At 47.2% G+C, this 26,129-nt stretch overlaps 1 protein-coding gene across 1 annotated transcript in view; it reads left to right on the top strand.

Annotated features, from left to right (window-relative positions):
• LOC137641325 (protein PRRC1-A-like) overlaps nt 1–25,774 on the top strand; it is a 207,431-nt gene extending 181,657 nt beyond the window's left edge. The window contains exon 9 of the mRNA XM_068373759.1: nt 22,220–25,774. Coding sequence (XP_068229860.1) covers nt 22,220–22,336 — 117 coding nt within the window. The 3' untranslated portion in view covers nt 22,337–25,774. The remainder of the gene's footprint in view (nt 1–22,219) is intronic.
• Nucleotides 25,775–26,129: the final 355 nt, after the last annotated feature.

A 26,129-nucleotide genomic window follows, 5' to 3' on the forward strand; every position in this document is an offset into this window, starting at 1 on the left:
CGACGATGTCATGTCGGAATTGCTTCTGTCTGTGCCAGCCCTGGAGCAGTTAACCTCGACGTCTTCACCTTCTACCCCTCTATTAGACAAAATGGACCAGTTACTGGCCCATCTTACGGGTCTAATGGAAAACTTTCGCAAACAAGGCGAAACCAAGGAAGTGAAACTCAAGAGAGAGCTCCGTGAAGCTCCACTCATCGCCTCCCGAGAGACATTCAAGCGACCCAGAGACCAAGACCTCCCACATGCTCCAAAACCAATCACTGGAGGTACGCGGAGCTTATGCCGATTTTAGACAGCAAACTCTACATCTCAGAGAAGATGGGAGCTGTTCCTTTAGACGAAATCTAGTTTTGGCCACGCTTTAACGCTTTCCCTGATTGCTTCATTCGACTGGAGCATGAACCAATGTCAGAAAAAGAAATGGAACCGAAGGAAGTCATGGTTCTCGACCACGATAAGGCACAGGCTATCTTGTCAAGTAGCCTGAGAAAGGCGGGTTACTCGGTGTCGAAAGTGTTCGCCCTGAGTAAGAGACGCCCTACCTTTCTTTGCTCCTGCTTCAATAGCATTCCCTTTTACGTGAAAGGCATTTAAATCTGTTGCCAAGGCAGTGGAGGCAGGCAAACCATGCCCTGCACTTGAGGAGTGCAGGCCTCTGTCACTAGCCTTGCCCATGCAGGAGAAGGATTGGAAGGAAGTCCACTTAATCTTTTCAGTACGGAAACTGGATGCGGACATCGCTGGACGACAGTTTAGCGAGAATGTCCCTAAACTTTCTGAGTTTTTCTTGTGCAAGGAACAAGAGACAAAGGAGTAACTTGCAGCCTCCTTATCCCTACAAAACTGAATAGAGATGTGTTCGGCCCATCAAAGTACCCCAGACATGCTCATGGTCTTGGCCAAAATGCATATGGCCACCCTAGTAAAAGACCTATATGCCTTTATGAAGGTTAGGAGAGCCTGTAGGGAGTTCGTGTTCGCTGCTGCAACAGTGAAACATGAACCCAGGAAGCTGATATCTTCCAACATCTGGGGTAAAGACCTCTTTGCAAATGAGGTAGTCAAAGAGGTAATCGAGAAAGCCACCACGGAGAATAGGAACCTTCTCCAGAAGTGGGGCATCTCTTCAAAGAGGAAGTCTTCCCCAGATGTGGGTCCCCAACCTAAATGGAAGACGAAAAAGTCTAGACTTTTTCCTCGGTCTGTTCAACAACATCCCACAGTTTCTATGACTGCTGTGCCCCAGGCAGGCGGTCGAGGAGGTAAACCTTCTGATCAGTGGAAGCAAAGTGACGCTTCTGGTAGGAGGGAGGCTGCAATAGGATCGTCGGACCTTCGATCCTTGGGCCCAAGGCCTAATTAAGATTGGACTAGGATGTCAACTAGACATGCCTCCACCATCATTTCCTCAACTCTTCCAACACTCCAACCCCGTACTAGAAGAGTATACCCTATAGCTCCAAAGCAAAGGAAAGCAAATTCCATCGAATTCCAGGGAAGGCTGTTTTGTGTTCCCAAGAAGGACTCAAGAAAACTCAAAGTCATTCTGGACTTGTCGCCATTCAACAAGTTCAAAAGAAACAGCAAGTTCAGGATGTTAATCCTTCTACACATAAGGACCCTATTACATAAAGGGGCGTTTACATTCTTGATAGACCTGATAGGTGCCTATTGGCAGCTTCTAGTCAGTTGCCCTCTCTCCTCCTACCTAGGATTCAAGTTACAGAAGATAAAGTATGTCCTAAGAGCCATACTCTTCGGACTAAACACAATCCCAAATATCTTGACGAAATTGGCGGACGCAGTCGTGCAATAACCATGCCTAGAAACTGTTCAGGTAACAAAGTACCTGGACGAATGGCTGGTGCGGCGGGCAGCACCTGAAACAGCTGGTTTGCAAGCATCCAAAGAAGTAACCCAGTTCCCAGAACATCGGGGATGCAAAATCAACTTCAAGAAGTCTCGAATCTCTCCAGCTCAAAGGTTTCAATGGCTGTAAAACCATTGGAACCTGAGGTCACACTGTCTCTCCTTTCCCTTAGGGATAAAGAAGGAGATCGCAGGATCGGTCAAGAGACTACTGTAATCCGTCAGGATTTCAAGACGCTAACAGGAAAGAGTACTGAACTCTCTCCAGTTAGCAGCAGTGACAGACCCAGTGCTAAGAGCACATCTGAAAGATGCGTCAGGAGTCTGAAGATACGCATCAAACACTCAAAGAGATCTAAAATGACCGATATCGGTCTTACCTCGATCGCTTCTCAACCCATGGTCGAAGGCCAAAAGCCTAATGAGGACCGTGCCCTTGCAACTACCTCGACTATCGAAGATCATCCGCTTGGATGCCTTGACGGAAGAATGGGGAGTTCACTCCCATCAGAGGAAAGCCCAAGGGACTTGGTCATCTCCAATCAAGGCTCTTCTCATCTACTTTTTGGAAGCCATGGCATTCCTGTTGATTTTGGGGAAACACTCTCCACGCAGATCAGGCCTCCTCAGGCTGATCTGGGACAGCGAAGTGATAGTGAGACGTCTAATTCGGCAAGGCTGGAGATCGACCCATATAATCTAGGTGATGTTAGCCATCCCTTACCTAAAGAGATGGCACCTATCAGCAGTTCACGTACAAATGATCCGCAATGTGACAGTGGATGCCCTACTCAGGCTCAAGCCGATAGGGTCAGAATGGTCCACAGACGCAGACCTATTCTTTTCCAGATTGGAACAAGTCCCGGAACTGCAGATCGACCTCTTCGTGACGAGCGTCATCAAGAAACTACCTCGATATGTAGCCCCATACGAGAACCCTCTAGAGGAGATAACAGACGCTATGTCTCTAGTATGGAATGGATGGACCCGAAAATTCCTGTTCCTTCCATCCAATCTCCTGCTGAAGGTCCTCAACATGATGAGATCCTTCCAAGGAAAGGCAGCTCTAGTGGCTCCCAAATACTCCAAGAGCAACTGGTTCCCTCTAGTGAGGGAACTGAGGCTGAGGCTGGCCCTTGTACTGAACGACAGAGAGCCCAAAACCTTCATTTCATGATTTTCTCGCCCTAGTGTTTAGAAAAGATTTGGGATCTCAGAAGGCAATATAGACTTCTTAGAAGAATACAAGTGTAAATCAACTAGAAGACAATATAAATCGTCTTGAAAAAAGTGGGTTGCTTTTGTTAAAGCAAAAGGACCAAAAGAAATTTCAATAAACTTCTGCCTGTCCTTCTTTATCCACCTTCATAATCAAGGTCTGGCAGCTAACACGATAACTACAGTACGTGTAAGTCAGCCTTGACTAGACCTCTTCTATATGCCTTTCAAGTGGATGTGACGAATGAGATCTTTAATAAGATCCCGAAGGCATGCACTAGGCTTAGGCCTGCAGGTCCTCCGAAGCCCATCTCATGGTCTTTGGACAAGATCCTACATTATGCCTCATCTGTGAACAATGAAGATTGTTCTCTCAAGGATGTAACTCAGAAGGTTATTTTTCTGTTTGCTATAGCCTTAGTGGCTAGAGTTAGTGAAATAATAGCCCTATCAAGAAATGAGAACCACATTCAGTTCACAGAAGTGGGAGAACTGAATCTCTCTCCTGATCCAACCTTTCTCGACAAGAACGAGCTTCTCACTAAAAGATGGGGTCCCTGGAGAATCTGCCCTCTGCAGGAAGATGTCTCTCTATGTCCAGTAGAGTGTCTAAAGGTCTATCTTCATAGAACTTCAGACTTCAGGGAAGGACAGCTCTTCAAATAAGAAACCACAGGATCAAACTTATCCCTAAAACAACTGAGGGCGAAGCTCGCCTACTTCATTCGCAGAGCAGATCCTGACAGTACACCCGCAGGTCATGATCCGAGGAAAATTGCTTCATCACTGAACTTTTTTCAGTATATGGACTTTGAGCGTCTTCGCTCATATACGGGATGGAAATCATCCAGTGTTCTACAAACACTACGCTAATCAAGTCCACGAACTGAAGCATTATGTAGTGGCGGCAGGTAGTGTATTAAAACCTGTTGTCTAGTGCTGCGATGAACAGTTAATTGATTGGAACTATCAATTACGGTGAAAAGGTGTTGACACTTCCAGTGTGATACCTTGTAAGTGAGTGTCACCATGGTGACACTAAGTCTGTTCAAAATCTCAGGTGTGGAATTATATAGATAACATTTGTGCCGTGTGTACGTAGTACACAGTGTTGATAGTATACAACATTTACAGAATTTGTAATGAAAAAATTTATCAATTTTTCAGTTTTAAGAGTGGCACTCATTATTTCTTCTCTTTCAGGGAGGAAAAGATATTTTCTTTATACGTTGCGCGTATAATTCCTTTAACATGTTACATTCGTTTTACTCGTTATTCCATTTAGTCATTTATTCGAAATAAATGTCTATTATAATGTAATTGCGTCCTTTCTCGCCCTGCAATTTGCACATTAAAGATGCCAGAGTTTTTTTACTTATTTATTTAAGTAAACCATATATCACTGTATGCTTACAAACAATAGATATAGTTCACACTGATATTGTTCCGACAATATATATAAACCGTGAGACCGTTTGTATATCTGATGGATACTTATGTTTGTTCATACAATATATGCTAACCTTGAGGTCCCTTTTCTACTGTCTAGTATGACTCTTCCCTGTAGGGGGCAGGAAGCACTAACATTGTCTATGATTAGTGGTAATGACGGATAACGGTAACATCATTTGTCTCAGTGGTCCAGATGACCATAGAAAAATTGTCCCATGGCTAAGGCACCGATGAAAATCCACAGATACAGTACTCTCTAGTAATTCTCTGGTAAACTTCCATCAGGACGACATGGCTTGAGCCCAAAAAACGGATTTTGAGCGACACGAAAAATCTATTTTTGGGTGAGAAAACCATGTCGTCCTGATGGACCCACTCTCCTTTTCTATAGAAAAGGCCTTCGTAGAATCCCTCCCGAAACTACTATATTTGTAGCACCATGCTCAATGCTACAAGGAATGACCACCATCTTGAATATGGCGCCATCTTGATACTCAATAGTAGTATGGGAAATAGGGTAACCTTGATAACGACTCCCCTTCCAAAACTGCCACTCTTCCCCCTCGAGGCGAAAACGCTATTTGGGGTGAAGATCGCTATATGTCGTATCAAGATATTCATCCCCTGATTTATGTGATATCCTTAAGAGAATTTTAAGGATATTCGTGCCAGGAGTTAGAATTCTGGAGGCCTAAAGGTAAATTCTCTGGGAATATCACTGTAGTTCATATATCCCTTGGAAGCTACTATTAGGAATCTTCCATCAGGACGACATGGCTATTTCACCCAAAAGTAGATTTTTCACTTCGCTCAAAATCTGTTTATTCACCCTGATTCAAAATTCGAGGATACATTTTTGTACAAATTCATCAAACAGTAATTTGTAACATAAATGGGGAACTTTTGAATCATAGCACTGGTATGTTCGACTGAAATCTATCAGCTTCTTGTTAGCACATCCACGTTCACCTGCTAATATTGTACTGGTGGAATGTTCTTTAGATGTCTATATGCAATGAGGAAAAAGTATTGTCAAAAAATTTGATATTCCTCCTTGTAATTCAACCCAGAGCACTTCCTTTGACCCGTGCTGTACATAACATCTTCTATTAGAGTATTTGTTCTTTTTATGGTGGCCATGAAAACTTGGCAAAGATGTTGGAAGCTTAGCAGTTAGCATCACTTTGTGAAATGGAAAGTGTAACTTGAGAGATAAACTGTTGTCCTGCTGGAAACTTAAGGAACTTATTACAAACCAAAAGATTTTGAAATGGGTTGTGATGGTACCCTTTGAAAAGTGACCAATGTCATATTCCAAAAATCACTGTTTTGAGATCCAAGGTTAATTTTCTAGTGCCCTACGCATGAAGCAAACGGTTTGATGGTCAATGCGTATTGACACATGCTTGCATAATTAATAAGGAAATTCTCCTCTTGTTTTGAGAAATCATATATTCGGATGATACCAGAGTACTGTACCCCATTCAACAAATCAAAGATTTTAAATTTTAAGGAAAAAATTAAACCTCCAATTACAATCTTAATGTCCTGTTACAGATGACAAAAAAATTAAATGTGACTGAGTTTACAGTGAACTTGGGGAGGGAGTTTCAATTAAATTAATTTAACCTGTAATAATAAATTACACTACTTACTACTGTAGCCTTCTTAATTGTATGTTGTTTAGATAATTTTCTTCTGTCTCTAATTATAGTTGTTCCGTTACCGAAATACAAACCACGCTATTTAATTAGGGTATTACTTTCGGCGTAGCTAAAATGACGAGCCATTAGATTTTTAACGAGGGTTTACTACCCCCTCGCTAGTTAGCTAGCTACCCCTCCCCCCCTCACACACTGGTGAGTAGCTTACTTTGCTTTTGGCTCGGGTGATGACCAGACGTGTCTGCTCCCACCCTCGCTTATTGACAGCCTTAGTCTTTTTTGCTTTTTCTTTGCAGTGTGTGCTTGGAAGTTGGCCTCTACCGTTATGCGGAAGTGCCCCGGATTACCTGACCGCCCTTGTGGTACATATATGTCAGCGGTCGAAACGGACCCTCACACCTCACGTCCGTTCTGCAGGGGCCAACGGTGTGATAGAGACAAAGTGTGTAGTGAGTGTAGGGAGTGGTCTACCTCCCAGTGGGAGAGGTTTTCCCGGCGCCGGAAGAAGAAGTCCAAAAGGGATCTTTCTCCTTCAAGGGTTTCCTTGAAGAAAGAAAATTCCAAGGACTCTTCTTCCGTAGCCCGAACCTCCTCCGAAGCTCCCGTTCGATCGGTCTCTTCCGAGAGGCCGTCGAGTGGTAGCGTAGGCCGTTCTTTTGTTTACCGACCTCGGGTTTTGGGAGAGGGATTTGCCTCCCATAGTGAGGCAGCTCCTCCTCCTCCCCCAGGGGAGGATTTATCTATTAACACTGTTGCTAATGATGATTTGTTGCAGCTTTGGGCTTCCTTGGGGCTTAAGGGCTTGCCCTCCAGGGAAGCCCTGTTGGACATAATCAAGTTGGGGGCTGCTGTCAAACAGTCGCCGGCGGTAGCAGAGGTTGACCCTCTGTCTATCGTCGACGTTGTTGTGGCAGGGGCCTCCGACGAGTTAGTTTAAACCCCGCCTTGGTTCCCGATGCAGCTGGAGGCTTAGTTTCTCCCTCCGAACATCCTTCGAGGGAGGAGCTAAGTCCAACAGTCTCTCATGCAGGTGATTCTCCCCCTCGGAGGAGTTCACTGACAGAGACATCTCCGGAGGACTGACGATGGTCTGCCTACCGCCCCCAGAGGACGTATCCGTCAGAAGGCTCGCCCTCCTCTTCGCCGTAGAAGCCTTCCTTCTCCTCACAAGAGGGTTAGGAGGAGCCTCTTCGGCTCTTCTTCGTCGCAGTCCCCCGCAGAGGATCCTCCTCGCTGTGCACCGACCGTTGCAGTTGCATCCTTGGACCTCTCTGCTGATCGTTCTCCTTTGCTTGCCAGACCTTTGGACCTGCCGTCTCCGTTCCTGGCTGCTGACGCGCTTTGGGCGCCCACGCATCCCGTTATCCAACGGGCACCGGTCCCTTCTGGGCAAAAGTGGCTTTCACACAATGTAAGCAAGTCCCTTAAGCGCCAGGTATCCCCTGCGCTCCAATATTCGCTCGCCTGCAGTGAAGTCCTCTCTGTTCAATACTTCATCCTGCCCCAGAGACCTTCTGCAGCTGAGACTACTCGCCATCGCTCTCCTGCTTGCCAGCGATCTTCTCCTCGCCAGCGTACTACTGCGTGCCCTCATCTTGATGCGCGGCCCAGATCTCCTGCACGCCCAAGATCTCCTGCTCGCCAGCGCTCTTCACCTGTGCGCCAGCGTTCGCCTGCACGCCATCTTTCGCCTGCGCGCCCACGATCTCCGGATCTGGGCGCAAGTAGGAAGAACCGAGTTTCTCCTCTTCAGGGTTCGCCTACGCGCCATAGGACCCCGCCAGCTCGTCAGCCATCGCCTACGCGCCATAGGACCCCGCCAGCTCGTCAGCCATCGCCTACGCGCCATCGCGTGCAGACACCAGTTCCTGCTGTGCTCCCTCCTGCACGCCCACGCGCTAGGGGTAACACCCCTGCGCGTGGGCGCTCGCCTAGAGCTCGCCGAGATCCTGAGCGTTTCTCATCGGGAGGCACAACACGAGCTACCGCGTGAGCCACAGCGCGTGCCTACAGGAACTAGAGCAGCCAGGTCATCCTCACGTCCCCCCCCCCCCGCAAGCGCAGACCAGCGTGCTCGCAGGAGGGAGAGAAATCACCAGATGGGTCCAGGAACCAACCTTCCTCTTCTTCCCTTTCCTTCCAGGCAGATCCAGCAGTCGTGTCTACTCCAAAGGATCGCTCGATCCCCTTCCCTTCAGAGGGAGTCTCTGACAGCGCTGCTGTCAGTAAGCAGCCATGGTTTGGATCATCAGAGCTGCCTTCGCTGAGATGGGTCTCAAAACTATGGCGGCTCCGAACCCACTGAAGAGAAAGAGAGGAGTAGAAACCGTGGTAACTTCTCCGAGGGTCAAGCTGGCTCCTCAGACATCCTTGAGGAAGGCTCCCTCTCCCCCCCAGACGTTTTCTCCCTCTCCCGTGGACGAGCATTTTCCGTCCTCAGGGGAGTCTTACGAGGTGAGGCGTTCTCCCATCGCACCAATGGGAGAAACCCCACCTCGCGCTGGAGATCCGTCCCAGGTTGGAGCAGAGGAGCCCTCAGACGTCATCGTTGGAGTCCTGTATTCCTCCTAGGAGGGATTCCAAGGATTCCAAGACAGTCCCCAAGTTATCCTCAAGGATCCGTCCAGAACCTACAAGACCCGCGGAGAACGTCCACGTGTCCCCCCAAGAAGAGCCTTTGGGGACGGGAGACTTCGCTGCCAGTTCTCCAGGAGGGGAGCCACAAGAGTCAGAGCATGCCTTCTGGCAAGTCCTAACCTTGATGAGACATCTCAACAGGATTCCCGATCCTGAGATTCCTCCTCACGAGGGCAAGGACACGGTCCTGGACCGAGTCTTTGGCACTCAGAAACCCGCTAAGGCCAGTGCAGCTTTGCTCTGGTCCCAAGGGGTGAAGAGTGCCAGGGATAAGGTCGAGGGCTAGCTCTCCGAACCCGCCTCCTCCAGCCGTTCCACGGCTGGCAACAAACTCCTCCCGCCTCCTCGCGTCCAACAGAGGAGGTACTTCGAGATCACGGAGAAGGGTTGTTTAGCTCTTTCCCTGCACCACTCTGTGGAAGAGCTTACCAAGGGAGTCCCTCTTGAGAGACACTCTAGATGGCAAGTGACTTTCTCGGCGACAGAGATCATTAGCCAGGAGAAGGTCGCGAAGTGTGCCATGCAGGCTACTTCGTGGCTTGACATCTGGCTGGGATCTCTTGGCATCCTGTTGCAATCCGAAGATTTGTCTAAGGAGAGCACCAGGAAGGCCCTGGAGACCTTCCTCCTCTCGAACACCCGCACCATTGAGTTTCTGGCCCACCAAGTCTCGAACTTGTGGGCCAACTCAATCCTGAAACTTCGTGATGCAGTGATAGAGAGGTTCCACGCGAAGGTCCCAGCCGTCGAGGTTAGCAGGCTCAGACATTCTTCCCTTCTAGGGAAGAACCTGTTCGAGCCTAAAGACTTGGAACAGGCAGCCGAGAGGTGGAGGTAGTCCAATCAGGACTCCCTCCTTCATAGGGCTCTTACATCAAAGCCCTATAAACCTCTGGCACCTCAACAACCTCGCCCGTCCAAGACAACGAAACCGGCTGTGGCAGCGAAGGCAACGGTGTCGAAGCCCTTTCCTGTCAAAGACAAGAAAGGCAAAAAGTCCTCCAGGGGAGGAAAGAATCCTAGAGGGAGCGGATGAGGCCGCAAACGCTAGGATTAGCAGTCCCCCTGCATGTCCACCAGTGGGGGATGCCTTCAAAGTTGCGCAGACAGGTGGCAGCAACTCGTGGCCGATTCCTGGACGATTTCCGTAATCAGTTAGGGATATCGCGTCCCGTTCATAACATCTCTACCTCCCCGGACAGCGGATCCAGTGTCGTTGAGCTCATTTGCCATGGGATCGGCAAGGGGCCATGCCCTACGGGCAGAAGTCCAGACCATGTTAAAGAAGGGTGCTCTCCAGGAGGTTGTCAACGGTTCCCTAGGCTTCTTCAGTCGACTCTTTCTTGTAAAGAAGGCGTCTGGAGACCAGTCATCGACCTCTCAGGCCTTAACTGGTTTGTCAAACAAACCCCGTTCAGCATGGAGACGGCCGACACGGTCAGACTTGCGGTGAGACCACAAGACTTCATGTGTACACTGGACCTGAAGGATGCGTACTTCCAGATCCCAGTCCATCCGTCTTCAAGGAAGTACTTAAGATTCAGCCTAGACAACAAGATCTACCAGTTCAAGGTGCTGTGTTTCGGTCTCTCCACAGCACCTCAGGTATTCACCAGGGTGTTCACACTGATTTTTTCGTGGGCACATAGGATCGGCATCCGTCTCCTCCGCTATCTGGACGACTGGCTGATCCTGGCAGACTCGGAGTCGACCCTTCTTCGACACCGAGACAAGCTTCTGGGACTTTGCCAAGATCTAGGGATCATGGTAAATCTCGAAGTCTTCCCTGCTTCCAACTCAATGACTGGTATATCTAGGCATGATCTTGGACACCAATCTCCACAAAGCCTTCCCATCAGACGACAGGATAGCAAGGCTGAGAAGGGTTGCAGTTTCTTTCCTCAGACAAGAAGAACTCCCAGCCCAAACGTGGTTACGTCTCCTCGGTCACCTTTCTTCTCTGGCCCGTCTACTTTCAAATGGTCGCCTCAGGATGAGATCCCTGCAATGGCGACTCAAGTCCCGGTGGAATCAAGGGCACGATTCCCCGGACATCTTGGTCCCAATGGGTCCTTCGGAACGGACGGATCTTCAGTGGTGGTTGACAGAGGAAAACCTACGAGAGGGAGTGGATCTTCTCGTCCTCCCCCCGGATTTGATGCTGTTTTCGGACGCCTCACAAAAGGGTGGGGGCCCCACGTTCTGAACCACAGGACCTCAGGCCTATGGTCAGAATTAGAAAAGTGCCTCCACATAAACCTGCTAGAAATGAAGGCCGTGTATCTGGCACTTCAGCAGTTCCAACAATACCTGGCAGGTCACTCCGTGGTGGTGATGAGCGACAACACCACGGTAGTGGCTTACATCAACAAGCAGGGAGGTACCTTTTCACAGCAGCTATCCCATCTTGCAGTAGAGATACTGAGATGGACCGAAGTCCACTCGATTCCACTATCAGCTCGCTTCATTCCAGGCAAGAGGAATGTGCTCGCCGACAGTCTGAGCAGGGCATCTCAGATAGTGATTACTGAGTGGTCTTTGGATCATCTAGTAGCCAACAAAGTCTTGACTTTGTGGGGTTCCCCGACGGTGGATCGGTTCGCAACAGCCTTGAATTTTAAGCTCCCGCTGTACTGCTCCCCAGTACCGGACCCCAAGGCACTCTGGCAAGATGCCTTTCAACAACGGTGGGACAACATCGACATCTACGCCTTTCCCCCCTTCTATCTGATGAGCAGGGTACCCAGCAAGACCAGAATATCGGTCAACCTTTCAATGACCTTAATAGCTCCGCTATGGCATCACGCAGAATGGTTCCCGGAACTTACTGCAGCTCCTGAAGGAACTCCCGAGAGAACTTCCTCCTCGACACGAGGTACTCAGACAACCACATGCCAACATCTTCCACAAAGCCGTAGCATCGCTACGACTTCACGCCTGGAAACTATCCAGCGTCTCCTCATAGAGAGAGGCTTTTCGCAACAAGTTGCGGAAAAGATGTCTTGACACCTGCGAAAGTCATCCGCAGGGGTCTACCAGGCAAAGTGGAGAGTCTTCTGTGGTTGGTGTCGTGGAAGGGGTATCTCTCCACTCGATGCCACTATTCCAGCAATAGCGGAGTTTCTCGTGTATTTGTGGGAAGAAATGCGCCTTTCAGTCTCGGCAGTGAAAGGCTATCGCTCAGCCATAAGTCTTGCCTTCAGGCTCAAAGGAATGGACATTTCCTCTTCGCTAGAACTTTCTCTACTCATACGAAGTTATGAACTTACCTGCCCCCAGTCGGAAGTGAGACCTCCTCCATGGAACGTGGTTCAAGTCCTCAGGTCTCTTAAGAGACCTCCTTTCGAACCATTACGCCAGGCTTCTGATCGCCACCTGACTCGGAAGACGGTGTTCCTGCTTGCTCTGGCCTCGGCCAAGCGAGTCAGCGAACTTCATGGTCTCTCGTATGACATCGCCCATTCAAGGGGAAGGGGGGAGGTAATGTTCAGATTCATCCCTGAGTTTGTAGCTAAGACTCAGAATTCAGGAGTGCCGGAACCCCGGTTCGACTCCTTCCGGATTTCGAGTCTCCGTTCTGTAACAGATGACCCAGACCATCTCCTACTGTGCCCAGTAAGGAGTCTGAGGCTCTATCTTAAGAGAACAGCAGCAATTCGTCCTCGGGTGCAAGCATTGTTCGTGAGGACGAAGAGGAGGGTCACTAAGAATACAATCTCAGCTTGGATTCGCAGGGTTATCTACCATTCCCTGAATCCTGACCCTCCTCCATCACGTCGCCCTAGGGCATATGATGTTAGGGGCATCGCAACATCCCTGGCATTCAAGAGAAATTACTCTGTGACGCAGGTTCTACAAGCTGGGGTTTGGAAGCGTCAAACGACCTTCACAGCCCACTACCTGCAAGCTGTGACCCACAGGAGCCTCGATACGTTCTCTATCGGCCCTGTGGTGGCTGCACAACAGCTGGTTTAAACCTCAGGCTCCTTAATGGACAAGTAACAGAAGATTGAGGGCATTGTTACCTGGTTTTAGTCTGCATGAATGAAAAAGTATGTCTGGCCCTTACTCTTTTCTTCATTCTCCCCTCTCTTGGGGAAAGCAGCATCCTGGGTTCTCTGCACAGCTGACCTCAAACCACTGGAGGTAAACCATGTTTCCTTGTGTTCCTAGTTTGTTCCGTAACCGAAATACAAACCACGCTATTTACATGGGGTATTACTTTCGGCGTAGCTGAAATGACGAGCCATTAGATTTTTAACGAGGGTTAACTACCCTCTCGCTAGTTAGCGAGGGGGTAAGGGAGGGGTAACTAGCTACCCCTCCCCCCTCACACACAGGTGAACTGATTCACTTCACTTTTGGCTCTAGTGATGATCAGACCTGTCTGTCTCACCCTCGCATTTTTGACACCCTTATTTTGTTTGCTTTTTCTTACAGCTTGTGTGCTTGGAAGTTGGCCTCATCATGCGGAAATGCCCTGGACTTCCTGACCGCCCTTGTGGAACGTTCATGTCGGCAGTCGACACCGACCCTCACTCCTTATGTCCATACTGCCGAGGTCAACGATGTGATAGGAACAAAACTTGTAGTGAGTGCAGGGAGTGGTCTACCTCCCAGTGGGAGAGGTTTTCCTGGCAACGTAAGAAGTCTAAGCGTGACCTTTTTCCTTCAAGGGCTGCCTTGAAGAAGGAAGGTTTCAAAGACTCTTCTTCCATTGCCCGAACCTCCTCCGAAACTCAACTCCCACTCGATTGGTCTCTCGCGAGGGGCCGTCGAGTGGTAGCGTAGGCCTTTCTGTTGTTGACCAACCTCGGGGTTCGGGAGAGGGAGTTGCCTCCCATAGCGAGGCAGCTCCTCCTCCACCTCCGGGGGAGGATTTTGATGTTGAGGACTCTGTCTCTAACAATGATCTTTTGCAGCTTTGGGCTTCCTTGGGGCTTAAGGGCTCGCCCTCCAGGGAAGCCCTGTTTGACCTGATCCAGTTGGGTGCAGCTGTCAAACAGTCGCCGGTAAGGCTCAGTTCCCCCCTCCGAACATCCTTCGAGGGAGGAGCTGGGTCCAACGGTCTCTCCTGCGGGTGATTCTCCCCCCCCCCCGGTGAGTTCACTGACGGAGACTCCTCTTCGGAGGACCGACGATGGTGTTGCTGTCCCTCGAGGTTGTCTTCGCCGTAAGGCTCGCCCTCCTCTTTGCTGTAAGGCTCGCCCTCCTCTTTGCTGTAAGGCTCGCCCTCCTCTTTGCCGTAAGGCTCGTACTCCTCTTCGCCGTAGAGGTCTTCCTTCTCCTTACAAGGGAGTTAGGAGGCGCCTCTTCGGTTCTTCGCCTTCGACATCTCCCGCAGAGGAGCCTCCTCGACGTGAGCAAACCGTTGCAGCTGCATCGCTAGACCTCTCAGCTGATCGTTCGCGATCCCCCACGCCTGCCAGACCTGCTAGCCTTCCTTCTCCGTTTGCGGACGCTGATGCGCTGTGGGCGCCTACACACCCTGTTTTCCAACGGGCACCGGTCCCTTCGGGGCATAATGGCTTATCTCCCACGGAGAGTAAGTCCCTTAAGCGCCAGGTGTTACCTGCGCGCTCACGTTCTCCTCGCGCAGTAGCGCGCAAGTGCTCTCCTGCTGTGGACCCTTCAGACTCTTCGCACCCCACATCTTCTCGCCGTAGATCTCCTGCTCGCCAGTGCTTTCCTACGCGTCAGCGATCTCCTACCCGTCAGGGATCTCCTGTGCGCCAGCTCTCTCCTTCTTGCCAGCGCACATCTGTGTGCCCTGTTTCTGCTGCGCGCCTTGCGCGCCCACGTACTCCTGAGCGCCCACAATCACCTGCCCGCCAGCGCACATCTGCGCGTCCTGGTCCTGATGCGCGCCATGCGCGCCAACGTTCGCCCGCGCGCCCACGATCTCCGGATATGGGTGCAGGCAAGGAGTCCATTCCTTTGCCCCCTCACCATCGATCTCCTGCGCGGCCGCAGACCCCGCTCATATGCCAGCCTTTGCCTGCGCGCCATCGCGCGCGCACTCTTGTGCGCTCATCTAGACCTGGTAGAGTCTCTGCGCGCCCGCGCGCCCACGAGAAGTCTCCAGTGCAAGCCCACGAGCGTTCGCCTCTAGGCGCCACTTCACCTTCTGGTCCTGTAGCCCAACCGATAGCTCCCGACCACGCCACTACGCGCCAGCGATCTCCAACGCGCCACCGGTCTCCTGCGCGCACGCGCGATTCTTCGTCGGCGCGCAAGCGCTCTTCTCGGCCTACGCGCCATCGCTCCCCTGCACGCCGTCGTTCTCCCGGCCGCCAGCGCTCTCTCTTACAACCACGCGCACCCTCACCTGCGCGCCCACGCGCACGTTCACCTGCGCGCCCACGCGCACGTTCACCTGCGCTCCCACGCGCTCACTCGCCCGCGCACCCACGGGCTCTCTCGCCCGCGTGCATACGCGCCTCTTCGCCCGCGTGCACACGCGCCTCTTCGCCCGCGCGCCAACGTTCACCCGCGCGCAAACCTGCGATTTTACCATCGCGCGAGCACCAGCGCGACCCTGACCGCGATTCCCGCCGGCTTTCGCAGCATGGGCAACCTTGCGAGTCCTCTGGAGCGGCGCGTACTTCCAGATCATCGTCGTCACGATCTCCACACCGTAAGCGCAGAGCAGCGCTCTTGCAGGAGTAGGAAGAATCTTCAGAGAGGTCTAGGCAACACACTTCTTCTTTTCAGGCAGGCCCTGTGGTGTCAACTCCTAAGGATCGCCCGATCCCCTTCCCTCCAGCGGGAGTCGCTGACACCGAGTCTGTCAGCTGTCAGCCTTGGTTCGGGTCTCTGATCAAAGTGGTCGTCCAGGCTGTTAAGTCGGCCCTCGCTGATCTAGGCCTCAAACCAACGGCAGCCTCGTCCCCGCTGAAGAGAAGGAGAGGAGTGGACTTTGTGGTAACTTCTCCTAGGGTTAAACTGGCTCCCAAGAAGTCAATCAGGAAGGCCCCTTCCCCCCCTCAGACGTTTTCTCCTTCCCCTGTGGACGAAGCCTTTCCTTCCTCAGGAGAGTCCAGCGAGGTGATACATTCTCCCACGGCACCAATGGGAGGAACCCCACCTCGAGTAGGAGAATAGTCTCGTGTGGGAGCAGAGAGGGGCCCTCAGACTTCTTTGCTGGAGTCCTGTGTCCCTCCTAGGAGGGAGCCCAAGGACTCGAAGACCGTACCTAAGTCGTCAGCCCGGATTCGACCAGAGCCAGTAAGACCCCAGGAAAGCGTCCGCGTGCCCCCCCAGATAGAGCAGCTGGGGACAGGAGACTTTGCTGCCAGTCCACAAGGAGGAGATCTGCATGATTCGGAGCATGCCTTCTGGCAGGTCCTGAGTCTGATGAGGCAACTCAACAGGTTCGAGGACCCGGAGACCGCCCCTCGCGAGGGCAAGGATACGGTTCTGGACCAAGTCTACGGCACTCAAAAACCCTCGAAGGCCAGTGCGGCTCTGCCCTGGTCCTAAGGGGTTAAGAGGGCCAGAGACAAGGTTAAGAGCCAGCTCTCCGAACTCGCCTCCTCCAGCCGTTCCCCTGCCGGCAACAAACTCCTCCCACCTCCTCGCGTACAGCAAAGGAGGTACTTCGAGATCATGGGGGAGTCTTGTTTAGCTCTTCCACTCCACCATTCTGTAGAAGAGCTCTCCAAGGGAATTTCTCTCGAGAAACTCTCCGCCCGGCAGGTGACATTCTCGGCTACAGAGATTTTGAGCCAGGAGAAAGTCGCAAAGTGTACCATGCAGGCCACTTCGTGGCTGGATGTCTGGCTGGGGTCTCTGGGCATCCTGTTGTGATCTGAGGACTTGTCCAAGGAGAGCACCAGGAAGGCCATGGAGACTTTTCTCCTCTCGGACACACGCACCATCGAGTTTCTAGCTCACCAAGTTTCGAACTTGTGGGCAAACTTGATCTTGAAGCGTCATGATGCGGTGACCGAGAGACTCCATGCGAAGGTCCCAGCCGTGGATGTCTGCAAGCTCAGACACTCTTCCATCCTTGGAAAGAGCCTGTTTGAGCCCAAGGATGTGGAACGAACAGCTGAGAGGTGAAGAAAGTCGAATCACGATTCTCTCCTCCAAAGGGCTCTTACATCCAGACCCTACAAGCCTCCAGGACCTCAACAACAACAGCCTCATCAGTCTAGGACATCGAAACCGGCTCCGGCAGCAAAGGCAAAGGTGTCCAAACAGCAGCCCTTTCCCGTCAAGGACAGGAAGGGTGGGAAGTCCTCCAGGGGAGGCAAAAATCCTAGAGTAGGCGGCCGAGGCCGCAAACGCTAGGATTGGCAATCCCCCTGCACGTCCACCAGTAGGGGGATACCTGCAGAGTTGCGCGTTCAGGTGACAGCAACTCGGAGCCGATTCCTGGACGATCTCTGTGATCAGCCAAGGATATCGCGTCCCGTTCATGACATCTCTTCCTCCCCTGACAGCGAATCCAGTGTCGTTAAGCTCCTATGCCATGGGATCGGCAAAGGGGCTAGCCCTTCGGGCAGAAGTCGAGACCATGCTCAAGAAGGATGCTCTCCAAGAGGTCGTCGACGGCTCCCCAGGCTTCTTCAGTCAACTCTTTCTTGTAAAGAAGGCGTCTGGAGGCTGGAGACCCGTCATCAACCTCTCAGCTCTGAACAAGTTTGTCAAACAAACTCCGTTCAGCAGGGAGATAGCAGAGACGGTCAGACTTGCAGTGAGACCGCAAGACTTCATGTGCACACTGGATCTAAAGGATGCGTACTTCCAGATCCCAATCCATCCGTCTTCCAGGAAGTACTTGAGATTCAGCCTAGACAACAAGATCTACCAGTTCAAGGTGCTGTGCTTCGGTCTCTCCACAGCACCACAGGTGTTCACCAGAGTGTTCACCCTGATATCTTTGTGGGCACACAGGATCGGCATCTGTCTCCTTCGCTATCTGGACGACTGGCTGATCCTGGCAGACTCGAAGTTGACCCTTCTTCGACACTGAGACAAGCTTCTGGGACTTTGTTAGGATCTAGAGAGAGAGAGAGAGAGAGAGAGAGAGAGAGAGAGAGAGAGAGAGAGAGAGAGAGAGAGAGAGAGAGAGAGCTGTTGTACATCAAATGCCATGTTTTTGTTTAGTGAGAATTTCATCGCCACGACTATAACAACATACTGTACTGAACTTTACAGTATTATACAGACTACTGTAATATGATAAAGTAAAATATTTGTAATAACCTATTTTATATGAAATGGAGCTATTTTTTTGTTTAAAATTTACATTTACGTACGTAAAACAACTCTCTCTCTCTCTCTCTCTCTCTCTCTCTCGTAAATTGTTTTCCTGCTTTGCTACGTATGTATGATTTTATATAGATACGGTAAATATTTGTAATAACATATTTTCTAAAAGCTTTTACTGTAATATCATTATTTATCACTTTCACCATGCGCGTTAAATGCCTTCGTTTGTTTACTGAGCGTACTTTATGACGCCGTCGTTTCAGGTGGCGTCGTAAAGAAAAACATTTCATTTGGAAGTCTAAGAAAAACTAAGTAAAACATTGGTAATAAAAAAAATCAACATACTGTACTGAATAATCAATATAATCGATGCAAAAACTAACCTATGCACAGATGTGTAAATGCATTTGTTTCTTCATTATGATCAAAGATAAATGTAAACAAAACATTGGTTACCATTTTTTATCGTGCTTTTTGGCGTGTTTAGGAAACGCATGATATAAAATCGCCTTTAATATTTGTGCCTGTTTTAGTTTAGGGTATTGTAGTACATGCATTAAGTGTTCTGTACATTAAAGGGTAGTTTGTTAACAGTACTACGTACAAGGGAAGGTTTTAAAAGTCTGAATATACATGTTAAATAAATACGTAAATATGGTGTCACTACTTTGGGGATTTTCACCTATCGCTGTCGGGTCTGGAACCTATCTACCGCGATAAACGAGGGTTCACTGTATTCCAGTAATAGCGGAGTTTCTTGTGTATTTGCGGGAGGAAATGCGCCTTTTGGTCTCAGCGGGGAAAGGCTATCGCTCAGCCTTAAGCCTGGCCTTCAGGCTGAAAGGATTGGACATTTCTTCCTCGCTGGAACTTTCCTTGCTCATACGAAGCTACGAACTTACCTGCCCTCAGTCGGAAGTGAGACCTTCTCCATGGAACGTGGTTCGGGTTCTCAGGGCTCTTAAGAGACCTCCGTTCTAACCATTACGCCAGGCTTCTGATCGTCACCTGACTTGGAAGACGGTGTTCCTGCTCGCTCTGGCTTCTGCCAAGCGTGTCAGTGAATTTCATGGTCTCTCGTACGACGTCGCCCATTCAAGGGGATGGGGGGAGGTAACGTTCAGGTTCGTCCCTGAGTTTGTTGCTAAGACTCAAAATCCTGGGGTTCCGGACCCACGGTTTGACTCCTTCAGGGTTTCGAGTCTTCGTTCTGTAACAGATGACCCAGACCATCTCCTACTATGCCCAGTAAGGAGTCTGAGGCGTTATCTTAAAAGAACAGCTCCAGTCCGTCCTCGCGTGCAAGCCCTGTTTGTGAGCACGGGAAGGACGAAAAGCAGGGTCACCGAGAATACCATCTCAGCTTGGATTCGAAGGGTTGTCCATCATTCCCTGAATCCAGACCCTCCTCCGTCACGTCGCCCTAGGGCACACGATGTCAGAGGCATCGCAACATCCCTGGCATTCAAGAGAAATTTCTCTGACGCAGGTGCTACAAGGGGGGGTCTGGAAACGTCAAACGACCCTCACAGCCCACTACCTGTAGGACGTGACCCACAGGAGCCTCGATATGTTGTCTGTCGGCCCTGTGGTGGCTGCACAACAGGTGGTCTAACCTCAGGCTCTTTAATGGACAGGTAGCAGAAGGTTGAGGACATTGTTACCCGGTTTTAGACTGCATGAATGAAAAAGTATGTCTGGCCCTTACTCTTTTCTTCATCCTCCCCTCTCTTGGGGAAAGCAGCATCCTGGGTTCTCTGCATAGCTGACCTCAAACCACTGCAGGTAAACCATGCTTCCTTGTGCTCCTAGTATTAGTATAATACTGTCGCGTCCCCCATACCCTGACGAGGTGGTATTGGGAATGTCCTAACCTAGATTTCCATCTAAAGGACTTCAGGTCAACTTCCTAGGACGAGTCACACTTCTTTCCTTCACACACAAGCTTATGTAGGCCGCACGTTCCTTGCGAAGCAAGGAATTTGCGAGGTGCAGGGACTCCTTTTCTAGAGTGCTGCTCACTCGGATTCTGAGTCCCCGGGCAAAGCCAAAGCCAGTAAGGCTGGGACTTTCCACCCTACCTAAGGGTTAAGTCACCCCATGTAAATAGCGTGGTTTGTATTTCGGTTACGGAACAAATGACAAATTCGGAGATAATTTGTATTTTTCCTAACCATACAAACCTTAGCTATTTACACATGTTTGCCCGCCAGCCCTGTCCCCCGTGAAGTCCTACCTCTAAGCGAAGTGAATCAGTTCACCGGTGTGTGAGGGGGGACGGGTAGCTAGCTACCCGTCTCCCCTACCCCCTCGCTAACTAGCGAGAGGGTAGTTAACCCTTGTTAAAAATCTAATGGCTCGTCATTTCAGCTACGCCGAAAGTAATACCCTATGTAAATAGGTAAGGTTTGTATGGTTAGGAAAAATACAAATTATCTCCGAATTTGTAATATTAAGTTAATACTGTCACGTCCCCATACCCTTACGAGGTGGTATTGGGATCGTCCTAACCTAGATTTCCATCTAAAGGACTCCAGGTCAACTTCCTAGGACGAGTCACACTTCACTCCTTCACACACTAGCTTACGTAAGCCGCGGTCCTTGCAGAGCAAGGCACTTGCGAGGTGCAGGGACTCCTTATCTTGAGTTCTAACACACTCAGATACTGAGTCCTCGGGCAAAAGCCAAAGCCAGTACGGCTGGGACCTACCACCCTTACCTAAGGGTTAAGTCACCCTAATTAAATAGCGTGGTTTGTTTTTCGGTTACGGAACAAATGACAAATTCGTAGATAATTTGTATTTTTCCTAACCATACAAACCTTAGCTATTTAATCAAACTTGCCCGCCAGCCCTGCCCCCTGGGAAGTCCTACTGTACCTCTAAGGAAAGTGAGCTACTCACCGGTGTGTGAGGGGGGGGGTAGCTAGCTACCCTTCCCCTACCCCCTCGCTAACTAGCGAGAGGGTAGTAAACCCTCGTTAAAAATCTAATGGTTCGTCATTTCAGCTACGCCGAAAGTAATACCCTAATTAAATAGCTAAGGTTTGTATGGTTAGGAAAAATACAAATTATCTACGAATTTGTCATTTTTGCTTTGCTTCTGAATTCAGTATTAAATCTTTTATTTTTATAAATAGTTATGGATTAGTTCAGTGGTGAGTACCCACAAGAAGATAACTACTTCATTTTATGGGAAATTTCATAACAAAGGACTCATCATTTAATAACTTTTTCATCAGGTATTATGAGGGATCATTTCAAAGACCCTTAGACAACTTTTCCATGGATAGAATCACACAGAGAATTGTTTGAAATATGCGCATAGGAACAATTATTAACAACAGTTTTCATATTCCACCATATAAAATTCTTAATGCTTACCCATTGTCAATACTTAAGTCTATATGCTAAGAATTCTACATTAGAAATTACACTTTAAGCTTTCACATTTCTAGAGGTATAATTGTGGCCCCTGTTTGTGCCATCAACAAAATGCTTTGTAAATATAGTTATATACAGTACTGTATTATGCTTTATAAATATAGTAACAAATACAATATGTAGCCTAGATAATACACTCAAATGTTTTTTATGAGAAATTAATTACTGACAGAAAGGAAGTTATTGCAACCTTCCAGTTTGTGCAATAATTATTTGAGTAAAGAAGGTCCTCAATTACAAACTCCATTGGTTCCAAGAAGTTGTTTGTAAATTTAATTTTTTTTAAATTTTAGCCTAGGGTAGGCCTAACTTGAATCACATGCCTATGATTTCCAGCTACAAAGGTCAGCAAAATAGTCCGGTTTCATATGAAATAGATATCAGGTTGTTTCATATGAAATGGATATCAGGTTATTACAAATGTAATTTTGCCTACTGTATTAAATGGTATAATATTGTTTTATTACAGTATTTCTTTATCTTATCTTTGTTATTTTCGGTTAGATTTGTGTTTGTATCTCTGAATGTTTGTAAGTTGATCTTTTGTAGTATAATGGGAAATATTCCAACGGGTCATTTTAATCTCTGAAGTTTGATATTAGTCAATAACATTAGTTCCCTTGGGTAAATTTTGCTCACGTAACAGATATATTTTATTTTATTTTACCACATCTGTTTGGTTAGATTTCTTTTATAATGCTCTGAATGTTTCAGGTACACCATACAGAATGGCAAGAAACCCTGACAGGCGTACCAAGAAGGGACTTAATTATTCTGGCAGCTCGCACACTTGCTGGTCTTTATAAAGCCAGACTTCCTCAAATCCACTGAGAATGACTATTGTTCTAGGTTGTAAAAAGTATTTGACCATCACAAAAGGAAACGGTGATATGTTATCTACCATATTTTAGAAAATTGCATATTTTTCTGTACTTAAATGTACAATATATATATAGTTTGTCATAACTTGTTTAAAGTTTGTTGTATTGGAGGGTATTGCCTTAACTTTGGTTTTAGCTTGACTTTAGTTATATTTATTAGTCTTGATTCTTTACAGCATATGTATTGAGGTAGAGCTTTCACTTGTAGCTTTAAAAATCAGTTATAATATCTTGATATTTTGATTGAAATAATTTAATTAACCTTTGTCATGTTATGATATACATACAGGAACATATGCTGAAGAGAATTAGATCATCCCCAAGAACAAGATTAAATAAAGCAAAGTTTTTATTTTTATGTACTGTATGTAATTTCTTATATTATTGTTGCATAATTTTTATGAACAAATATAGCTAGAGTTTTATAAGTATACAGGTAATAACAAATTGTTATGTAATTCAGAGAAAAACCATAGAAAATAACATTGTGCAATTCAGTCTAGACGTTTGTGAATTGGGCAATGATAGAGTGTTTCCTACACAAACCATCATCCTTTAATAGGAGTACGATTTCAGCAAAGGTAGCAAAGCTAGAAACTTTTAATGAGGTAGTTTTAGTTGCTAGGAGGTGGAGGTACACCCTGCCCACTCACCAGGTAAAGTAACCCTCCCTTTGATTTCAGCTGCAATTCAGTACACACACAGACATACACAAACTGTTGTGCGTCCTAACCTGGCCGTTTTAATCTTTACTTTTTCTTTCAGACTGAATAAATGTGCTGGCAGATCATTGTGTTCGAGGGATATTAATGAGTGAAGATGATGAAGATGATACACGGTGTTTCCTGATATCTTTCATTGCGAGACAGGTTTCTGTGCTAACTGCCTTTATCCAACATACTTCATACTTGTTACTGTCAGGAGTCATTCTGTTTGTGTTCCATACCTCATCATTATGGCCTTACTATGACAACGTGAACCTAAAAAAGTCGGTTTTCCTTGGACATTGCGGTTGTTCTTTTGGAGGAAAGACTTTTGATGCTGAGAAGTGTGAAGGGGAGGAATGCCATCTTTCTCTTTTCTTCGAAGTGTCTTCCCGAACACAAAAAGGCACTAAAAATGTATTACACCTGGTTGTGTTGTATCTTCAATACTACCCGTAGTCTCTTCTCATGTGAGAGCATCGTCATCAGCTTGCACAACCCTGTAGAAGATGAACTTCCTGTTCTTCCTTCTCTTCTGCCTCATCTTTGTTAGAGTTTAAAGACTGATAACTAGGAGTTCGCGCATGCATGACCCTACCGTTTCTCTTCCTGTAGGAGAAACAGTGCAGTACTGACAACATTTTCTCGGAGGGAGGGATCCTAGTACATTCTCATCTAGTTTTTGAGGCTAGATAGTACATACCGGGAACGTATCCAAACCCCATTGGTATGAAGTACCTTGTCAACAGACCACCTTCTGTCCAGCAGGAAGGGCAAGACATTCTAAAGATAAAGACTTGCTATCTGTGCTTGATTCTTCACTGGAATGAGCATGCACACTTCTAGTAGGAATAAAGAGCTCTCTTTCTTAACCCCTTCCTGGACAATTGAATGACATCTCTCACTTTTCAACTGAAAAGGAATACAATTTAACCATAAAAGAAACCCTTTCTGGTACAATCCAGGATCATAAGTGGTGGACTACCCTTAAATCTGCACATTTTGGTGTAGATACAACAGTTCCTCCTTTACTTAAGGTGCCTGGCCAGTAAGGCATTACATGGGGGTATAGGATGAAATACGCAAAATCCTGTAAAAATTCACTGAGCTTCGTAAGGCAATGGGGGAATGCGTATACAAATTATTTTGTCAAAATTCCTCTTGCTTTCATAGTTACAGGGTAATTAGTAAAGAAACTGAATAAGCCAAAAACATTGATCCCTACAAGAAAATGCAGTATTTCTTCTGTTATTGTAAATTTTGATCATTATTACATTTTAATATAAAACAAATATTGAGCAATGGCATCTGTATAGATTCCAAAATTCACGAGAAGTTATGATCATTACACCCTTCAATGCTAGCACAAACCTCAGAGAGAGTACACGTTTGAATTTGACCTCTTGACATTCGCTTGCTTTTACGTCTGTTTTTCTTGGTTTCAACAAAAATTTCATCATGCTAAAGAGGATAAGACAGTTTAAACATCTTGTTAATGTAAAGAAGTAAAGATTTTTTCTAATAAGGGTTCAGAAGTGGGTAATATTATTGGCAATATTAGCAGAGTTAGTGAAGAAGAGAGAGAGAGTGTTGTGGATGAAAGAGCGACCGTCTCGTCTGACACAGTGCCCTAAGAAGCAAGATATTGAGCAAAGGAATCGTCATTTATGATTAAAATTATGATAGATAACATTGTTTTGGTTTATCAATATCCAAAAAGGAACATAAAGTTCATAATAATCATGATTTATTAATACTGTCTTTGTAAAGATACAAAGAAAAACTTTGAATGCCTGTCTATACTTATTGACCTTCAAATTCTATTTTATCCCTTAGTTTTAAAGATTTAGCATTGAAATTTGGTATACAACTTAGAAAGACATTATGAAACAATCAAATAGAGCCCTTTTTCCAATTTTTTTTTTCATATTTTTTCCCAAATTTATAGGGTTTATTTTTTTACCCTAATGAAAAGCATAGCAAAAAAAAATTACTTTCAGAAAAAACTCTATTTTATTTGTCTACATCAGGTCTGTATGGGGTAGTAACCCCAGGTCTTAATATTAAGTATCAAGGGAGGAGATAGAATTTGAAAAACACTAATTTTCAGGATAAATTGTTGTAGCGTCGCAAAACCAAAGGTCAGAGGCAAAAATCCTGTGCAATTTTGAGATGTCCTAAGTCACCTTATTAAGTGGTATGAATGTCAAAATCCTGTCCTTAAAAAAACGGCAATATCCGGCCGGCCCCTTAAACCAGATGGCTCTGTCACTCACTGTCCAAAGGAAAAGGCAACCTTTTTGGCTGAGGTGTTTGACAGTAAGCAGAGTAATGAGAAAATTGATTGCCCTCATTCCAGTTTTCCTGAGGTTAAGCTAACTAGTTTAGCTTTTCGATCTCATGAAATTAAAGCTCTCTTGACAGGCCTTGATGCTTATGGAGGTGTAGACCCAAATGCTATTTTTCCTCTTTTTTTTTTTTTTTTTTATAAAGATTGCAGATTTCTTAGCTCCAACGTTATCTGATATTTTGTGCAAGTTAGCAAAAAGAGGAGCTTTTAGAACTTGTTGGAGATTTGGTAATGTTACTCCACTATGTAAATGTGTTTGTGGTAGCCCAAGCCCAACTGATTACTGCCCAATTTCCATAACTTCCATATTATTCAAAGTGTTTGAATGTTTTTTGGCAAAATGTCTAAATGGATTTGCTGAAGGTAATCATCTGTTCCTTAGTTTGTAAAGGCCTTGGAGCATGCAATGCCCTTCTTACAATCTCCAATACTGTACAAAAATCCTTTGATTGTGGTCAGGAAGTTTGTATGATTGGCCTTGATTTTAGTGCTACCTTTGATCGGGTTAATTATGAGACCCCTATTTTTAAACTCAAACAGTTGGGAGTGGGTGGGTCGTTTCTTAGCATTATTATTGAATTTTTAATTAATATATTGCAAAGAGCTGTTGATGGGCACCATAGTGAGTATAGGAATGCGATATCTGGTTCTGTAACCACTTGAATGTCTTTGTGTGACCAGACACTATG

This window comes from Palaemon carinicauda, chromosome 5 (genome assembly GCF_036898095.1).
Source record: "Palaemon carinicauda isolate YSFRI2023 chromosome 5, ASM3689809v2, whole genome shotgun sequence".
Lineage (NCBI taxonomy): Eukaryota > Metazoa > Arthropoda > Malacostraca > Decapoda > Palaemonidae > Palaemon > Palaemon carinicauda.